This window comes from Fundulus heteroclitus, chromosome 17, assembly GCF_011125445.2.
Source record: "Fundulus heteroclitus isolate FHET01 chromosome 17, MU-UCD_Fhet_4.1, whole genome shotgun sequence".
Lineage (NCBI taxonomy): Eukaryota > Metazoa > Chordata > Actinopteri > Cyprinodontiformes > Fundulidae > Fundulus > Fundulus heteroclitus.
This window is the reverse complement of record NC_046377.1, coordinates 11,449,340-11,467,112: the sequence shown is the minus strand read 5'-3', so window position 1 is coordinate 11,467,112 and position 17,773 is coordinate 11,449,340. Positions and strand designations below refer to the sequence as shown.

General features: G+C 38.7%; 1 protein-coding gene across 5 annotated transcripts in view; it reads right to left on the bottom strand.

Moving 5' to 3' along the window:
* LOC105916535 (putative homeodomain transcription factor 2) overlaps positions 1 to 17,773 on the bottom strand; it is a 57,287-nt gene that overhangs the window by 16,863 nt on the left and 22,651 nt on the right. For 3 of the 5 annotated variants that reach the window (XM_012851080.3, XM_036148958.1, XM_036148957.1), the window contains 3 exons: positions 15,442 to 15,520; positions 1,918 to 1,974; positions 1,651 to 1,662 (listed from right to left, as the gene is read on the bottom strand). In XM_012851080.3, the coding sequence (XP_012706534.2) occupies positions 1,651 to 1,662; positions 1,918 to 1,974; positions 15,442 to 15,486 (114 nt within the window). In that variant the 5' untranslated portion in view covers positions 15,487 to 15,520. The remainder of the gene's footprint in view (positions 1 to 1,650; positions 1,663 to 1,917; positions 1,975 to 15,441; positions 15,521 to 17,773) is intronic. The other 2 variants (XM_036148959.1, XM_012851088.3) reach the window with 1 other exon arrangement.

Here is a 17,773-nt window from a genome sequence, read left to right as displayed (position 1 = left end):
TTTTTAGACATCGTCTTTGTGGACATTAGATAACTTTATCAGTGCAGAACAAATTATGGTAAAAGTCGTGTTGCGCTGTGTTAAAAATAGATCAACAGTAAAGTTTTATCAAACAGCTAATCAGCCTCATAAATCTAGAGAAGAGAAGTTTTTATGAGCCTGTAAGCGGCATAATTACCCCTTCAAAAGGGCGATGAGGCCGCTGCTTGTGCAGGACTAAACTCTGGTAAACCTTGGAGCGAGCGGAGCCAAGGTCAATCGCAGCTTATGAGGGGCGTTCAGCGCTGCGGCCGCCTTCTCATTTCTGTGTTTTACAGAAGCTGAGGCAGCTCTCACAGAAGAAGAGATAATCGACTTTTCCCACAACTAATGCAGCCGTGCTGCACCACAGTTACACAATTCAACTATATCGCCTAGCAGAGGTATTTCCTGACCTTTCCCACATCTCACTGCATTACGTCCACACACTTTGAATATATTTTACTGAGGTTTTCTGTGACAAACTAGGACAACGTAGGACATAATTGTGACATTAAAAGAAAGGGACACCTGGTTTACAGCCATTTATTTAGTATTATTTATTATATGATGAGCAGCATCAGTCCATAGGTTTCATGAAGATCGAGGGGAAAAGCGGGTGAATCAGGAGCGACCCACAGCTCAGGTGGAAAAATGTGCTGACGAGACAGCTTTTAGTTGTTGCTCCTCAAATCGTGCAACCGTGACAAGAAGAAAGCTACCGTTAAAAGAAAGCCACAAGGAGTCCTGCTGAGAGTTTGCCTCGAGCCGTGTGGGGGACACAGATTGGCCAACATGCAAAACGCTAGGCATGTAGAAAAACTAGAACTGTAAATTACAGAAAGAAAAAAAAAAAAAAAAAACATTACCATGGTGAAACATGGTGCTGACAGCATTATGCTGATAAAAACAGGGAGACTCTAGATCCAGCAGCTATAACATAGAGTAAGGATGGGCCTCGTGACTTCAGACCTCTCCTAGGTGACTTGCAGCTGCACGCCACACTTTTCAGATTCTTATTGGTCAAAATGTTGAAACCCATCTATCATCTTTCTAAAACACACCTGGTCTAAAAACACAATGAATGCTTATAACATGTGATTGAATAATCTAGCCCCTCTGCATGGGGGCTGAACATAGAAAAGTGAAACTTTCATGCACGACACAAACACACAGCATTCCCCCATTTCCCTGTAGTTTAGGCCTGTAAGCAAACACTACCGCAGCTTAAACCCAGCTTTAATTACACAAAAACAGGATTTACAGCCAGATTTCCTGATTAGTTCAAGTATAAGATGCTAGAATAAGGTTTAGTCTGTGCATAAAATGAAATAAACAGCAAATGTATGATCCTAAACCACTTTGGTCGAGCCTCACAGTAGCCCGTGCCATTAAAAATAAAACGCCCTCACTGCAGATGTTTGTCCTTGATGCCGCCCTGATTCCATGACTCATGGTGCTGCGATCCCAACCCCGGCCGCTGCTAACCGTGGCTTCCTGCAGCCACTTACAGGTTAGTATGCAACACTGCAGCTGAAGTCAAACCAACCACAAACTAAAGAGGCTACAGCGTGGGTGAGAGGACATGCACTGTGGGACACACGAGGCTCGCCCACCCTGCTGCGTACTCACCAGAGAAATAAACTGTAGAGAGGAGGTGGAAAAGATGGACAGAGGGGGACGATAGAGACGAAAACAGCCAGAGAGGAGAGAGTTAAAAGAAAAGCAGTGGGGGGAAAAAAAAACTCATGGTGCAGTGACAGAATCAGAGAGGTGAGAGTCAGAGAGAGGACGCATAATACATGACAAATAAGGAGAAACTGAAGGGAAAAACGCAAAGAATGACAGAAGACAAATGAAGGAAAAACTGTAATAATCCGAACATAAAAAGCAACAAACCTTAATTTCTCTTTGCTCCACTGATTTCTCCCATATTTGCTGGTCATAGGCTCCAATCTGCAAAGACAAAAACAAAAAGCTGCGAGTCACGAGGAAGAAAGCTCCAGAGACACAAGATATAAACCCAAGTGTGATCTCCAGATAAGAACCTCTAAAAAAAAAAACCAAACATCTTCAGTCTGAGGCAACAAATGTCATGTTATTGAGCAGTTAGGAACGCCCGATGACTAAAAGTCGGTCTTTTGAACAGCAGATTCAGGACTAACTGGACTGGATGTTGGTGTTAAAGTACATCAAGGCTTACAAACGGCCTTAAACTGTCTAAAAGTCATAAGTTTTCCCATCATACCACCATTACTGCGGCAGTAACCAAGGTTTCCTCCTGCTGCCTGGAGGATGGAGTTGGGTACCAACACCCCAAACTAAGGCTGCACAATAAATCGTCATTGCAGAGACCAATACGCAACTTCTTCTTCTTTCTATTCTTGTTTTACTTTATGTAAAACATCTCAGGCAAATGATTTGGAGCCTGGACAAATAAACTAAACACCAGAATGGAGAAGATTAGAGGTGATAGAGGGCTTCTGTTGTGGGAATCAAACCACACAAACTTCCTCTTTCCAAGGTTGCATACATTACTTTTTCAACCCACAATGTGTAGATAGATAACCTGGTTTAGTGCCGCAGCCAGGCTGCTTTTATATACAAAATGCATGCGTGTCAGAGATGTAGGCTGATCACTGCACTCATGTGAATGAGTTCGTCTCCTATGCATGGAGTCTGGGTCAACCTATGAGCTTGCCAGTGGAAAGTCTGCATCATTAATGAGACCTCATTAAAGATTGATGGAAACAAGAGAGGGGGGGGTCAAGGACAAGAACACAAAGAAACAGAATCAGATGAGAACAAAATAGAAAGTGCCTATAATGCAGTTTAAGGCGAGCTTTCAGCAGGATTGCGGTATTATAGGATAGTTTAAAAAATGCAGACATGAAGGGAGGATGTGTGATAATTTTATTAATGTTTGCAAACGATATATTGCTAAACAATTAGCCTCTGAGGAATTTAATATATCACAAGATGCTTCAATAAACAGTCCCAATGATTTTGATCTCTAGCTTTCTGGAAAATTCTCAAATGATATCAGCTTTATTTGTTTTGTCTGTAAGCAGCTGACTGCCCTGAATCTGCAGTGAGTTAACCCCAGACTTGATCATTTATGAAGTCCTTAGTCAACACAGAAGTCTCATTCAAGTTGGAGCAGTTTTAAAATTAGCTACAGGATTATCAGTAAAATGTTTATATGAATTTAAGCGGAGCAACAAAGCCTAACTGGAGACCAAAATAATGCAGATGCACCATCATTCGTTCAGAATCAGACAATTTTCCTCATATCAACAGTGACTGTAAAACAAAACCGTCATCAGTTTATCTCTACAACGTACCCATGAAGTTTGTTGGAATGACAAATCATCTAGTGACTTTATCTGAACAATTCTTAGCTTAACCATTACTGAGAAGGGAGCCATCAGTGAGGTGTTTAAAAACAAGGAAGCAGTGAGATGGTAAAAAACAAAGAGTTATTTACTAAGGCTGCACATGAATCATTATTGCCTTATCATTGTATGCAATATATGGACTGTGGAAAACTTCCTGGACTCTGATAAATGTTTGTTATTTAATTACCCTTCAGGCTCCTATGGTTGAAATATACTGGGTGACAGCTGCTGTTTAAAATGTACAGTAAAATGTTTTAGTAGGTAATGCACTTTTCTCCTAGACTGTAGAGGGCAGCGTTGTGCTCTTACACCAAGCATACTACACCCAACGACAGGTAAAACTAGAAAACAGTTGTTTCAAGTATTTTATAGCTTCTTTCTTTCTTCTAAGAGTGACAATGATTTCTCTGCAGGAATAAAAAAATATGTATCACGGTGATCTTTATGGTTAAGGCTCTGACAGTGATAACAGGAAGGCTTTAAGCAATAATACAAGGTTGCTCTATTTTAACATCACTGGAGATTAATTATGCTAACACTATTTTAAAGACTGTTTAAACTATGAACTATGTCATTAGCAATCTCTCTGTTCAACATAGGCTAATGATAGCTTACACTGCTGATGCATGGACGGCTAGTAAATTTGATGATTACTCGATTAATTGTCAAATTTATATAATAACAAAAATCATTTTTGTCTGTTTTATATGAGTAAAGACCCCGTCTTAAGATGCCGGATCTCTCAGACTGGCAATGTTTTGATTCAAATCTGAATTGGTTGGTTAAACATTTACCTGAGAATTGGAAATAGTCTCCAAAGCTCTAATCAGCTCATATCTATTCATGATTCAACATCCGACTTAATCTGCTTGGCGGGATCACTCTGTCACATAACCAGCTCCACACCCAGGAGACACTACACAGTTCTAGTAAAAACAATCACTGGAAGACTACAAGGCAACTCAACTTGTTTATGACTCTGGTTTTACTTGTCCTGGATGCTGCTACTGGTTTGGTGGTTTTCCAGATCCTGCCTGATCAGTTTTTCATATTTTTTGTTCAGGCAGACCTTTTACCTGCAGGTTACGGAGGTGATGCCAAACCACAACAAGCATTCAAGATTCTACAGAGGCTGATGTTGCCAATTTCCAGATTCTTTAAATTATTACACGGACAAATAAAGCATTCGATATGTAATTCAAAAGCAGATTTTTAAGCAATATTAGATGATTTTGGAGTCTATTCTGTGTAAAAATGGAGAACAGATAGAGGGCAAACTTGACCAAACTACAGAGCATGAATATGAAGGATGAGGGGATTGATGAACGCGCCTAAGAAAATAAAAAGGAAACCAACATGTGTCGTTACATCATAAAGTCAACAAGTAGCTGATAATTAAAGTGAATCCTCTTATCCTCACACACCCATCCTGCATCATTATCTGCTGCGCTCAAAATAAAGGAGCCCTTTGCTGACAAAGCTCTTGAGACTCAATATACACACACACAACAGTGTAAAAGAAATATTTTCACCTTGATCAAGTCAAAGAAAGGATTCATGCTGGTTTAAAGAAGCACAATCTGAGGCTTCAGCAAAATAACTGCTGAGAGTGAACCAACAACAAAGACGGCCAGAAGAAGAGCGCCGCTGCTGCATGGCTGGCGTGATTATGACAACAGCGGGAAGGGAGCGAGAGGGTTACATAACAACTGCCTCTGCAATACAAATAAACAGGTTTACTGAAAAATAGACGCTTGTATGACAACAAACAGTAAAAAACGTCAGCCGTGTTTAATACAAGTCAATCTTCAACGTCAAACAACAGGATAAAAAAAAAATGGATACAAACAGACGAGTTCACGTTTGCCCAAATTGTTGCACTTCTTTTGCAGACGCTCATCTCTACAGTGATCGGCTGCTGCTAAAGTGTCGAGCACAGCCAGAATAGCTAATAAGACAATAAGATAATTAGCTAATAAGAAACAAAAGCGTTAGGAGGAGCTTTCCTTCTAAGGGAGACGGACAAGAAAAATAAATGCAAAACAATTCTGCATGCTAGCTGTGCTAACGCTATAAGCCAATGCTAGGACACTGAAGTTTTAGGGCAACGTAAAAAAAGGCCAGAAAAGCCCCAGAGTCCTCAACGGTGAAGTAGTAAACCTCCAGGATGAAATTAGCCAACGCTGTTTGTCTTCACAGACACAGTGCTCCGTCCTACTGCCGTACAAATCCACGCTGGAAAATGTGCATCAGCTAACAGCTCAGTTGGCCAAACTACCAGAAATGCAGAAACTGTACAGGCCTGCTGCCGAGTACATTTGCATGGACTAGATTCTTGTATGTGTTGTGTATGTGGTACAACAAATATTTTACTGTAGAATGGCCCTTTATTTACACTTAAAATAAAATTTAATTATATCAAAAACAAATTAACACACAAAAGACAAGCATTTATAATAACATAATTGCACAGCTCAAATATAAACACCTCCATAAAGGATGGTAAGACTTAAGGTGTAATCTTGTCTACTGTTTCACCAAACAGGGAAGTGACTGATCATATGTCTTTGAACAAGGGCTGCATCGTCCCCTACATATTGAGTTTGATCTAATTAAGGTTTGTCAAACTGTAATTATATGTTTTGCCTTTAAAAATGTGGCCAAGGTATTATCGTTCTTTTTCTTAGTATCGGTATTGAGTTTGAAATTTTTGTAAAGTAACAAGTATTATTTTGACACTATAATTTTAGTTCTATAAAGAAGCAATGAGCAAAATGTCATTATTTTGGTTAGAACTAAATGTATCTTTTTATTATTAAACGTCACACACTATATCAGTGTGTTCTCAACATACACCCGCATGTACGTGTACATGAACAGCTGCACCCTCCCTGCCCATAAAATGCCACTGCCAGGCACAAAATGGCAGAGAGCACCGCCATAGGATCAAAACCTTCTCTTACTAATAGCATTATAAAGTTATGAGTTATTTCCTCAGTAGACATGTTCCTCTGAAAGTTGATGCTGTTTTGCTGCGTTTTTATCCTTTGCAAATAGGCTCATTCGAGCCGATGGGGGAGAAGGGGAAATGTGTGGAGGGTGCTAGAGTGGTGATAGAGAGAGGCGTGGCTTGACACACATCTTGTTTTGGTCTACAGACAGTGCTCAAGCTACACCTGGTGGTGAAAAAATCACTTATTGCTTTTTTTAACTATTAATTTAGTTGGTATTAATTTGCATAATTTGTTTTGTTAGTTCCCGGTAATTCGCATTGCTACATAATTAACTAAAATTCATTGCAAGTAACGTGCACGTTTATACAATAGTTGCACCAAATAAAAGCAAAAAACATGGAATGCTAAAAATCTGATAATCTACCTATTAAGATACCTTTCTCTGACATTTATTTTCTTAAGGAAGATTTGATGTTTTTTTTTTTTTTTTTTTTTAGAAACACCCTTTTGAATTAGTTGCAGCAGACAGGCCTTTCCTGGCTCAATCCAATTTTCCGGTTTTCTTTAAAGTCGGACCTGCCGACCCCCTTTTTTTCTTTCCTAACGTCTGTAATACATGAGATTAACAAAATGTTTAATAGATAGTGGTTTTTAAATCAACAGAAAATAAGGCAGTAAATTACAGGTTTTGGTCCCATTTATGGATTCAAATGTCTCTAACCTCTATCCCCTCTAGTATCAAGTCAAAAAAAGTGCAATGAACCTCTTGAAAAACTTAATCAGGAAGTGCTTTGAGAGGATTCAGTGCATTCATTTGATTCCTTGCATCCACCTGAAGTACACCAGACACCATCCCTGCTGGCCTGGACACCCTGCAGTTTGCCAACAGGAAGGATTGTTTTACAGAGGATGTCGTCTCGTTAGCACTTCAAAGGGCTCTGACTCCTCTGCAGAATCCCAATGCCTATGCTTGGATCCTATTTGTGGACTTCAACTCAACCGACCTTAAACACTGTGCTCCCAGACATGCTGGCTCTGAAGCGCCACAACCTGGGATTATCTCCACTGTTCTGATTGTGGATCAGTGACTTCCTCACCAACAGGCCCCAGGTGGTGAGGATTGGGAAACTGACATGTGCCTCACTGATCCTCAACACTGGCACGTCACGGGGTTGCGTCCTCAGCCCTGCTCTCTTCACCCTTTTCCCCCTCGACTGCTCTGCTATCCACCAAACAAACATGGTTGTGAAGTTTGCAGACGACACCACTACAGAGACGCTGTGGTGCTCCAGGAACAACCTCATTCTGAACACCAGCAAAACCAAGGAGGTAATGGTGAACTATAGGAGGTCCGGGAAGACTAAAGACGCTCCTCTCTGCATACAGGGGGAGGTGGTGGATGCGTGTGGGCAGCACAAAGTTTCTGGGAATTCACGTCTCCTCCCACCTCTACTAGTCTGTGAACACATCCCACCTGGTGAAGAAGGCCCAACAACGACTCTTCTTCAGGAAACTGAAATGGACTGGACTTTCCATTAAGCTGTTAAAAAATTTAACAGAGCTACAATAGAAAGCATTTTGTGTCTTAGTATGACAGTGTGGTAGGGGAGCTGCACAGCGCACACAGTTTATGCGGCACAATTCCAGAAAAGGGCCTGACGCATTGCCACTGATCCCACTACCCGATTACCCACTTTAATTAGGTAAACGATTCAGAAACATTGAATCCAAATCCAACAGACTTAAAAACAGCATCTTTCCCAGAGCTGAGAGAGCTATCGCCCCCTGGTGAAAATCAACAAACCATCAGTCCAGCTCATAATCTGTTACATGTCAAAAACAGTATTGTTATTGTTCACATGGGTTTCTGATCTGATGAAAATTATGTATACTTCCTGTTGCTTGCAAATGTGTATTAGCACACTTCAATCTCTCAGGAACCATCTGTTCAGACATCCATGTAAATTGCACAATTCTGCAACTAAATTTTAAAAAGTCTGCTGTCTGACTTTTTTGACTTCATCAGCTGCTAAAGACTAATGTGCACACTTAGGCCCCTCAGGCAGTGGTGTGGTTGGCCAGTGCAATCAACACAATTAAAAATTAATATGTTTTTGAGTTGTGCAATTATGTACAATCTGAGCTGGTGTCTGCCTCACCAAAAATGTCATTATGGTAACACATAATGACATTTAAACTTCTTGATTACTGATGACATAAATGATGTTGGTTGATACGTATACAGGGAAAAAAAAAGAAGAAAAAAAAAGTTAAAAAAAAACAAAACCAGGCCATTTGCAATTCAACTGCTCAATTTCTCCTTTTAATCACTGTAAATGGCTTCAGATTCTTAACTCTGTATCTAGAAATGTTAAGCTTTATATATTTTTAATACACCATCAAATCAAAAGACAAGAAAATAAGCTATTTTTGTTGTAAAGAAAAAAAAAAAAACATTCTTCCCACTATGTGTGTATTATCCAGTAGGTTTTCTGCAGCCAAATGAATCAAAGAGCAAACATGCATAAACATTTTCACCATTCCCGGTACGCATTACAACTAGTTCAATGCCCTGAATGGAGTGAACGCCCTGTTCTTTCCGCTTCCTTCCAGTCTTCAAAACTGCCCACTGTCAACCTGTCACCTATTTTTTTTACAGGAAGTACATGTCTACACGTGTGTTTAGGTGTAGTCACATGTTGCAGGTACACACAGAGATTCTTTAGGTCAGGTGTGGTATGTAAAACAGACAGAACTTCATATTTCCACCAAATTGCAACTACTCCAGGGTTTATCAGTTTATTGCCTAGCTTACAATTGCTTTTTCATGGCCAATAAAGATCATGCTACAAATAGTTTCTTAATTGTACAGTAGTTTGGTTTGGGGCAAAAATCCAGCACATTTAAAAATTAAGTGATTAAAACATAACAGCCATTTTAAAAAGGCAGCAATTTATTACTCAAGTTGATTTAAAGCTTAGACATGTAAATGGAAACGAATAGAAAAAGAAACTATGAAACGCATGGAAGTTTTGTTTCTTGGGAACAACCCTTTTATGATTTCCCTGGAATGGGCGTTTGTTATTCTGTATAGCCTAAAGCTAATGGTTAGGAATTTCTGTCTTTGCGTAAACAACTGATAAGTTTAGCATAAAAGTTTAATAATGAATTTTAAATTTCAGCTCAACCTTGTTTGTGATAAACACCTCTAATAAGATGCATGCTGAGAATAATAGGACTTATTTACAACATGTGTGAAACTGCCGATTAAATTAGTAGAGCAAATCTGTGTTGAACAGCTGATGAAGGATAACTGCTGGTCTGTTTTATGTGGGGACCATGGTGACACAGAGGCTGGTGGTAGAGTGTAAGGTTTATTTTTAGCTCAATAGGCAAGTGTGAAATAGGTAAAACTACCAGACACACACAGAGCAGCCACACTCACAATTTTATCTGTTTTAAATCATCTAAGGAACACCAAAGTACTATGTTGAGGTTTTGCACTTCTTTCTGCTTTGATAGGACTCATGGATAATTGAAATAGTTGAATATTTTATTGCGGTGCATGAAAAAAAAAAAAAAAGATCCTGCACGATAATCTTGGAACTTTCTAGCTCCTCTCTTTGCAGCTCTCTGTTTTGCAGAGATGTTACTGAGCAAAGCATGCAGAGCAGAGAAGAGGACACAAACAGGAGGCTACAGCAGCCTCTCTTCAAGCGTCAACATAACTACATAGCTTAAACAACATTTTTTGGGAATTGAGACGACCGAGATTCTGTAGATCAACTAAATAATGTGATCAGCGCATGATGCAATATAGGTTTGCAAACTGTGCACAGTACAATATGCTAACGATCTTTAAAACTAGGCTGTGCACATTGTGGTTTGGGGTGAGCTGGACCGCAGAGTGAAGGCAAAAGGGCCAACAAGTGCTAAGCATTTCTGGGAACTCCTTCAAGGCTGTTGGAAGATAATTTCAGGTGACTAATCAAGAGAATGCCAAGAGTGTGCGAAGCAGTAATCAAAGCAAAAGGTGGCTACCTTGAAGAACCTGGAATATAAGACATATGTTCAGTTGTTTCACACTTTTTTGTTAAGTATATAATTCCACATGTAATATATTGTGGAAAAACTCTAAAGAGGAAAATTTATAACCCTAAGAAGAGGGTTTTTACTACAAGTACTAGGTGGTGGTGCACCGCCACACCTTCAGAATCAATTCAAAAATATGTTAAAACAATGTAAATCATATGGTATAGAATAGTTACTGTATATTTGTGCACTTATTCTAATAATAAGAGTTTAAAATTAAGTGTATGAAGCTACTGGTGGCTAACGGGCGCTGCGCTGCTCTTAGTAGAGAAGGAAAACTAGAGACGACAGTCCAGTGTTTCCTACTTAGCGACTCATATTTGGGGACTTTTCAGACCTCTTTCTGTGTTTTTGCTGATTTAGCAGCTTCACTTGAAAACAGCATCTGTCTACTGTTACTGTCTCATAACAACTGCCAGAGCTGCATGGAGTCTCCCTATTCCCTCGGCGTTGTCTTACAGGCACAGGCAAGTTATAGCACTATTAATCACAATAGGGACACACATCTTTGTTTATTTTTGCCTTATTTTAAGGTTTGCACTTCAAGCCCAATAGAGAAAAGAAACATTGTTAATTTCTTTGTCAAAATAAGTATATTTCAATGATTTTCTTGTTGTTTCTAGTGCTTTCTTAAAAAACAAAAAAACAAATATTGGATTTATATAAATTTATTGAGAAAAAAATCAGTGATTTTATTTTTAGGCCATATCGCCCAGCCCTAGTGTGAAATGAAGTCTCTTACAAACCCCTATCCTCATAATTCATTATGAGCGTCATAACCACAATAACAGATTATTTGCACTTCCAGGTTTTGCTAAATTAATGGCAAACAGCACATCTGATCACTGACACCATCACCTTCTGTTCTACTGAAGCCATTTGATCAGCGAGCAGAACAAGGGCTTCTGGTCCATTGTCCACAATCTCTCACCTAAATAGTTTTCATTTGGCGAATTATCAAAAAAAGAAAAAACTAAACGTCTGAGTACCACTAAAGTACCACCAGCAGTATTTGTAGCATAGTTTGAGAGTCAGTGACTTAAGACCCACAACAATAAGAAGATAATGTACAAACATTTATGTCTGGTACTCATTTATATTTGTATGTTAGAGCATTTTTCATGTGTGGATGGATATAAAGGAGTCAAACATTTGCCAACTGCTCTCTGTATTTGTGTAAAACAGCGCAACCCACAACTAGAAACATGCTAGATAATGCCCACCCTCTAGTCTAAATATAAAAATCCTCCACAAACATCCCACTGCATCCATAGGGAATCTTTTACACCAACACTTTACACTTATGTAAAGTCATTAACATTCACGACTCTCGCCCACAAGCTGTGTGGCTTAACTTCTATCCTCAAACCTTAAATTCACCAGACAAACCAAAAGCAGCTTTATCTGGACAATTAAATGTCACCAAAGTGCAAATACAAATGCTCACAATAAGGCTAATTCATCTCCAAAATAAACTCTAAATGGCTTCATTGATTGGCTGCACAGAATCAGACATGAAAACCTACAATGTGGCAGACTGTGATGTCCCATCGCTGAGATCTGCGCTTAACTCATGGCTTCAACATAACACAGATCCAAGTCTATTTGCAGCCTGCGTCCAGACATGGAGTCAGAAATACACCGTGACTCATCGCCTGAGGCGCACAGAGACACAGCAAGGCTGCAGATGACAGAATCAGCCTGAAGCATGAACTAAACAGAAAATCCACAACTATCCTCGTTGGGCAGGATTTTTGTGGTTGCACAGATTAGTGAACAAGTGGAAAACACTGATAGCTTGATATTTGTGTGAATGAAGTTCAGTTTGGGGAGCTCACAACATTAAGGAGGAACACAGCCAAGTATTTAAGTAGTCATGAGGTGAGTCACTGAGCTAGATTTCCTTCTTCATTTTGAGTCCAGACTACTGGGAAGTCTATAAAAACAAAATACCAGCTAAATCTCCATCATGCTAAAAAAAAAAAAAAACATGTTTGTATCAATAAGACCAGAGAAACATCCCTGACACCAGCATTCGGTGCTGGGCGAAAGCCGCCGATGCGCTTAAAGCATCTGATTTCTATCTAGACTAGGGCTGAACAATTATTTGCATTTTCAATATAATATAACTTTTTTACTTGTTTTAGAGTTTATATAATCATACATAGCATTAAGTTCTGGTCAATCAGTTTATTACATAGACTTGTTGGTTGCACTTTATGTTCAACAAGGATCGATGTCCAGATCAATTAAAAGCTGTTCTCTTGAATAATATTCTGATTAATAGAAACATTAAAAGTTCTTGTTTTAAATAGTCCTTGTTTACAAACATCTTTATTTAGAGGCCATTTTTGTTGGTTGTGGTTAATGCAGAGAAAAGTCAAAATTGCAATTATGGTTGAAATATATTGTAGGCAGAACGCAATCATTTCTGTTCCAAGTTTAGATGCTGTGGATCTTTTAGCAACTAATCCGCACGGCAAGGAAACAAATTGTTTGTTGTTTGTATATGTTTAAAAAGACATGATAAATTAAACTGGGGGGAAATACTCTCATTAAATCGCAATATTAAGATAAAAAAAATCGCAATTAGATTATTTTCCAAAATTGTTCAGCCCTAATCTAGACGTAGGTAGGTACTTTCTCTCATTATACCCGAACGGCCAATAAGTGTGAAACCTTTCATTTGGTTGGTCGACCTTGCAGAGGACTTTTGAAAAAAATAATAAAAATAAATTAAAAACGAAGGTCTGGAAGCAGAGAAATCCGTATAATGGGTGAAAGGCAAAGTTTCCAGGGCCAATCTTTTCCCCGGGGTGGAAAGTTTGATTTCATGATAAAATGTATGGGCTTAAAAGCATTACATGACTGAAACATTAGCTCAACTTTGTAGTCCAACTGTTGTTAATATTTGCTCTTAGTTTCTATTTCCCCATGTTGTATCAATAACGTGAAGCACAAATAAATTTGCCTTGCCTAGACACCTCACCAGTCCAGGCATGGGGCAGGTACTGGTATTAAGGCAAAGTGAAAGTTATCTGGAAGGTGTGCATAGCTTTACATATGACAAAATGCCAGAAAAAGAGCTTCATGCCAACAGCCATACATGGTGGTGGCAGTGTGATGGTCTGGGGCTGCTATGCAGCTTCTGGACCTTAAACTATGAGACGGGACCATGAGATCTGCTGTCTACCAGAAAAATCCTGAAGGACAACATCCAGTCATTCATATCTGACCTCAATCTTAGATATACTTGGGTTATAAACCATGGCTAACAATCCATTCTAGTTAAGCACACCAGCAGGTCGACCTTTGAAAGTGGCACAATTAAAGCTATTCTGCAAAAAGTGGGCCAACTTTCCTCCTCTGTGATATGGACGACTCATTGCCAGGTGTTTGTCGTTACACTTGGCACATAGGTGGTCCAACCAGTTATCAGATTTCAGGACTTTTTACTCAAGGCCAGATTGTTTTGGTAGCTCGTTTGAAAACTGCTTGAAGATTTGAGCTATTTGCCAGGATATTTTAAACAAAACACCAGGTTTGATTTTTCCTCTCAATCTTTGTGGTAATACTCAAGGTATTCATACCATGGTGATCTCAGACTGCCTATATCACCTTTCTAATCTCATGAATGTGAACCTTTTCCACCCATCAAAGCATGCAGAGAGTCTGAGAATCTCCTAAAGGCATTTTGTAATAATTTGTCAGCGTTTCAGCTTTTTATTTACTCAGGTAACTAAACCTGTTTCCCTGTACGGTCAACAAAGGAGACTGAATGTCAATCTTTGCTTTTCAACACTTGACAATCACATGCTGATCACATCTATATTTATGACGTCTTACTTTGATCTACAAACATGCTTTTGTTTGCATTATATGCAAACAAAAGTGACCAGGGTGGGAAAGAGGGCAAGGGAAAAATCTGAAACGCACATCTAAGACATAAATGGCCTGACGACAGGTGTGACTGCTTATTAAAAAAGGGTTATTCATCCCTGAGTCAGTGGCTGTCGTCACTGATGATGCTCTGCCCAAACAAGTTTAGTTTGCAACCCATGCTGCATCAACTTTGCTCTATATGCTGTCTGTTTTTAGTCTGACAAGGTAAATATAATTTTAGATCTCTCATTTAAAATTTAAACAAAATTAAAATGTCCCTGTAATTATATTCAAAACTAATTAAACTGAAGCTACAAAACACTGCTTAGAGAAAATTGTGTTGGAGCAAATAGCGCACACAAGACCTTTAATTCAAGCCTAGAACTTGCTTCGTGTTTTGTGTACTTTGAGATTTACATCTCCCCAGGGAGATGGGAGGAGGAAGGATGAAAGAGACACAGGTAGAGGTTTCAGAGTAAAAACAGGCAGGGCAAAGAAGAGATTGAGATGGACGAGGCTGTAATGACAGAGATGCAGATGAGAGTGTAAGCTGAGAACTGCAGGAGTCCGACAGAGGATCAGATATCTGAGACCATGGAAAAGGAGGACATACAACACCAGCCTGGCACAGACTGAGCTGGACGGTCCGAAACATTTTGGCTCTTCGCATGCGTGCAAATGGAAAAGGGACGAGAAATTCAGAGTCCCTGTGTGTCTGCCAAAATCTCCAGTTGGTGCTTATTTTCTAACTTTAACAGTAGTATATTTTACTGTTTTAAACTCTTGACTGTGCATATAGAGCGATGGTTTAAATTGAAGCGCATTATTTTTGCCCAACTAACTCTTTTGGACAAAAATATACATTTTCCTGCAGATTTTTGAAGCAGATCTCCCTTGAACGGCACATTTCCTAAAACCAAAGGTGAAAAGGCCTTTAAAACTAGACATCTGCTTTGCTATCCCTGCAGAATTATTACCTGTTGTAAAAAAATTAAATAAAAAAAGTAACAAAACAAAAAAAAATCCCTATAAAGACAAAGTCTCATTTTCTCTGGTTTTGAAACAGAAAGCATGTTTGAAATAAAAAAGCTTCTTACCTTTTTCTGGTACCAAACAACAGCATCTTTTACTTTGGAAGCCATTTACATTTCCTTCTCCCGCCTAGGGCATCTTAGACTGAAAACAGAGAAAGAGAGAGAGACAGGAGACAGCAGAGTGAGTGACGAAGGAATGAGGAGGCAGAGAGGACAGCTGAGATCTACACCTGATGAGAAGGTGTGTCTTGAGATCTAAAAAAAAAAAAAAAAAAAAAGCTGAGGGAGGAGAACGCATACTCATATTTTTGTCTTAAACGACAACTTAAACAGTTTTTCTTCCAGCAACACCCATCTTTCTCTGATCTAAAACAAAGTAAACACATGTATTATTATAATCATTATTATGATCATCACCATTATTATCTAAAGTACTGGAGATACGTAATGTATAAAAGCTGTTTTTTTATTACATCATTGTAAAAATCCTTTAAAATTACACACAGGCATCAGTAAAATGAACTATTGAACTATGAAATATTCAAAGGACTTTTTTTAAAAAACCTGTAAAAGGAGAATTTATAACACAGGTGAAAAACTAAGGAAAGATAAGCAGCGACCAACTGGTGTATAGCAACTCCTTTGAGACATTTAATTCAGTGTTAAAAGATCAATTTGTGTTCCATCAAAATAATTTAACTAAATTGAATGTCTTGTTCTTGATTTATAAACGGTTGAGCATGAGTCTCTGGCGAAATACAACTCCTCTGTTGTTGGCCAGAGTAATAAACTGTGCCCCTTCAATTTGTGAACCCAGATTATAAATATCACGCTCTATTTTTGTGTGCACAGCTCTTAATGCTACTAAAATTTGACTGTTTACAATGACGTCAACGGGGAAAGTGCAGCTGTCGCCACAGGGTCAAAATGCTCTCCAGGTGGGCAACAGCTGCACAGAGAGTCGCTGAAACACTTGTCAGTGAATATTACGATGTTTAAAAGGCGCAAAGTTTATGACACTGGAGAACAACTATTTCTGTAAGCTGTCTGCCCACGATAAACGTGAAATAAGTTACAGGCCAGACAATCAACAACATTGTCAACAAATCAAAGCACATAATAAACATGCTAATGATAGCCTAGCACTTCGGCTTACCGACCCTCCTGAAGTCATCGGCAGGAGAAAGAAGTGAGTTTTTTGAAGACTTGAACTGTGCAGCAACAAGTTAAATATTTACAAACAACTCTGTTGCCATAACAACTAAAGCAACAAATTACCCGCTGCTGAACAAAATCACGGCACCAATGTAGAGCGTGTAATAACTTAAGAATTTTATTTCACAAAAATTTAAAGCTACTGCGTTTTTAGGCATCCATGTTGATTTTAATCAAAGTATTTGACAGTTTAAAAAACAGGGACGGTATTGGGGACAGAAATACCAAAATAAGCTGTATTTGTAGCATCGACCAATGAGTGAGGGACGCAATCAAGCAGTAATACTCAAAAAACAGATAAATAACTCCTTAATTAACTCCCTTAAATCTGTATTAGGCAAATTTTGTAAAAAGTTATCTGCGTCGTTTTTATAAAAAGGTTAAATCAGAAGGCTTTAACTCTACAATATGTTATTCATAATTAAGAGAAAAATAGTTTGTATGTTTAAGGACACGGCTTACTTGTGCTGGTAAAGTTGTATACCACCCATCCAATTAAACTACTGCCACTGTGAATAATATTCTGTTTGCTTTTCACCAAAAAGGAGGAGGCGTGAAGGAGACGTGGACTGAACTGCAAATCTTGCGTTAGCAGGAAACATTTTTAGTCTCCTGTGGCCGGAAAAGCTGATGAGTTGGTTGTCGGATCAGACTCAAAACCAAAACTACTGATGGGTAAAATATTAAAAGCATGTGAACCACAAGGTGACATCAGAGACTATATACATTTTTAGATGTAAACAGTAAGTCTGAAAACCACTTTGCACTTACTTTGTAACACATGTATAGGTTAGCGTTTTTAAAAAACTGTACCTTTAAGAGTGACTGTAGCCACTTTGTTGTTGTTTTTTTTAACGGACGTCTGCCATTTGGGAGTAAAGTAACATTTCTTAACCTAGGTAACTTTAAATCTATTGTGTTAAACATTGCTTGCAATGGGCCACGTAGTAGCGCCAAGATAACTGAGCAAATCTGTAAAATAAAAAAAAAGTGCATGCTTTCTCCTCATGTTTAAGAGTGATCACCTATAAATACATCTAAAGGTTTATCAGTTATTTAAAGCTATAGTTGGTAATCCTGTTCAGAAACACTTTGTTATACTGGGTAAAATCGTTCTTCCATCTTGAAAGTAGTTAATACGTTATGTATTCACAAAAAGGAGGCTAAAAAAATAAAATAA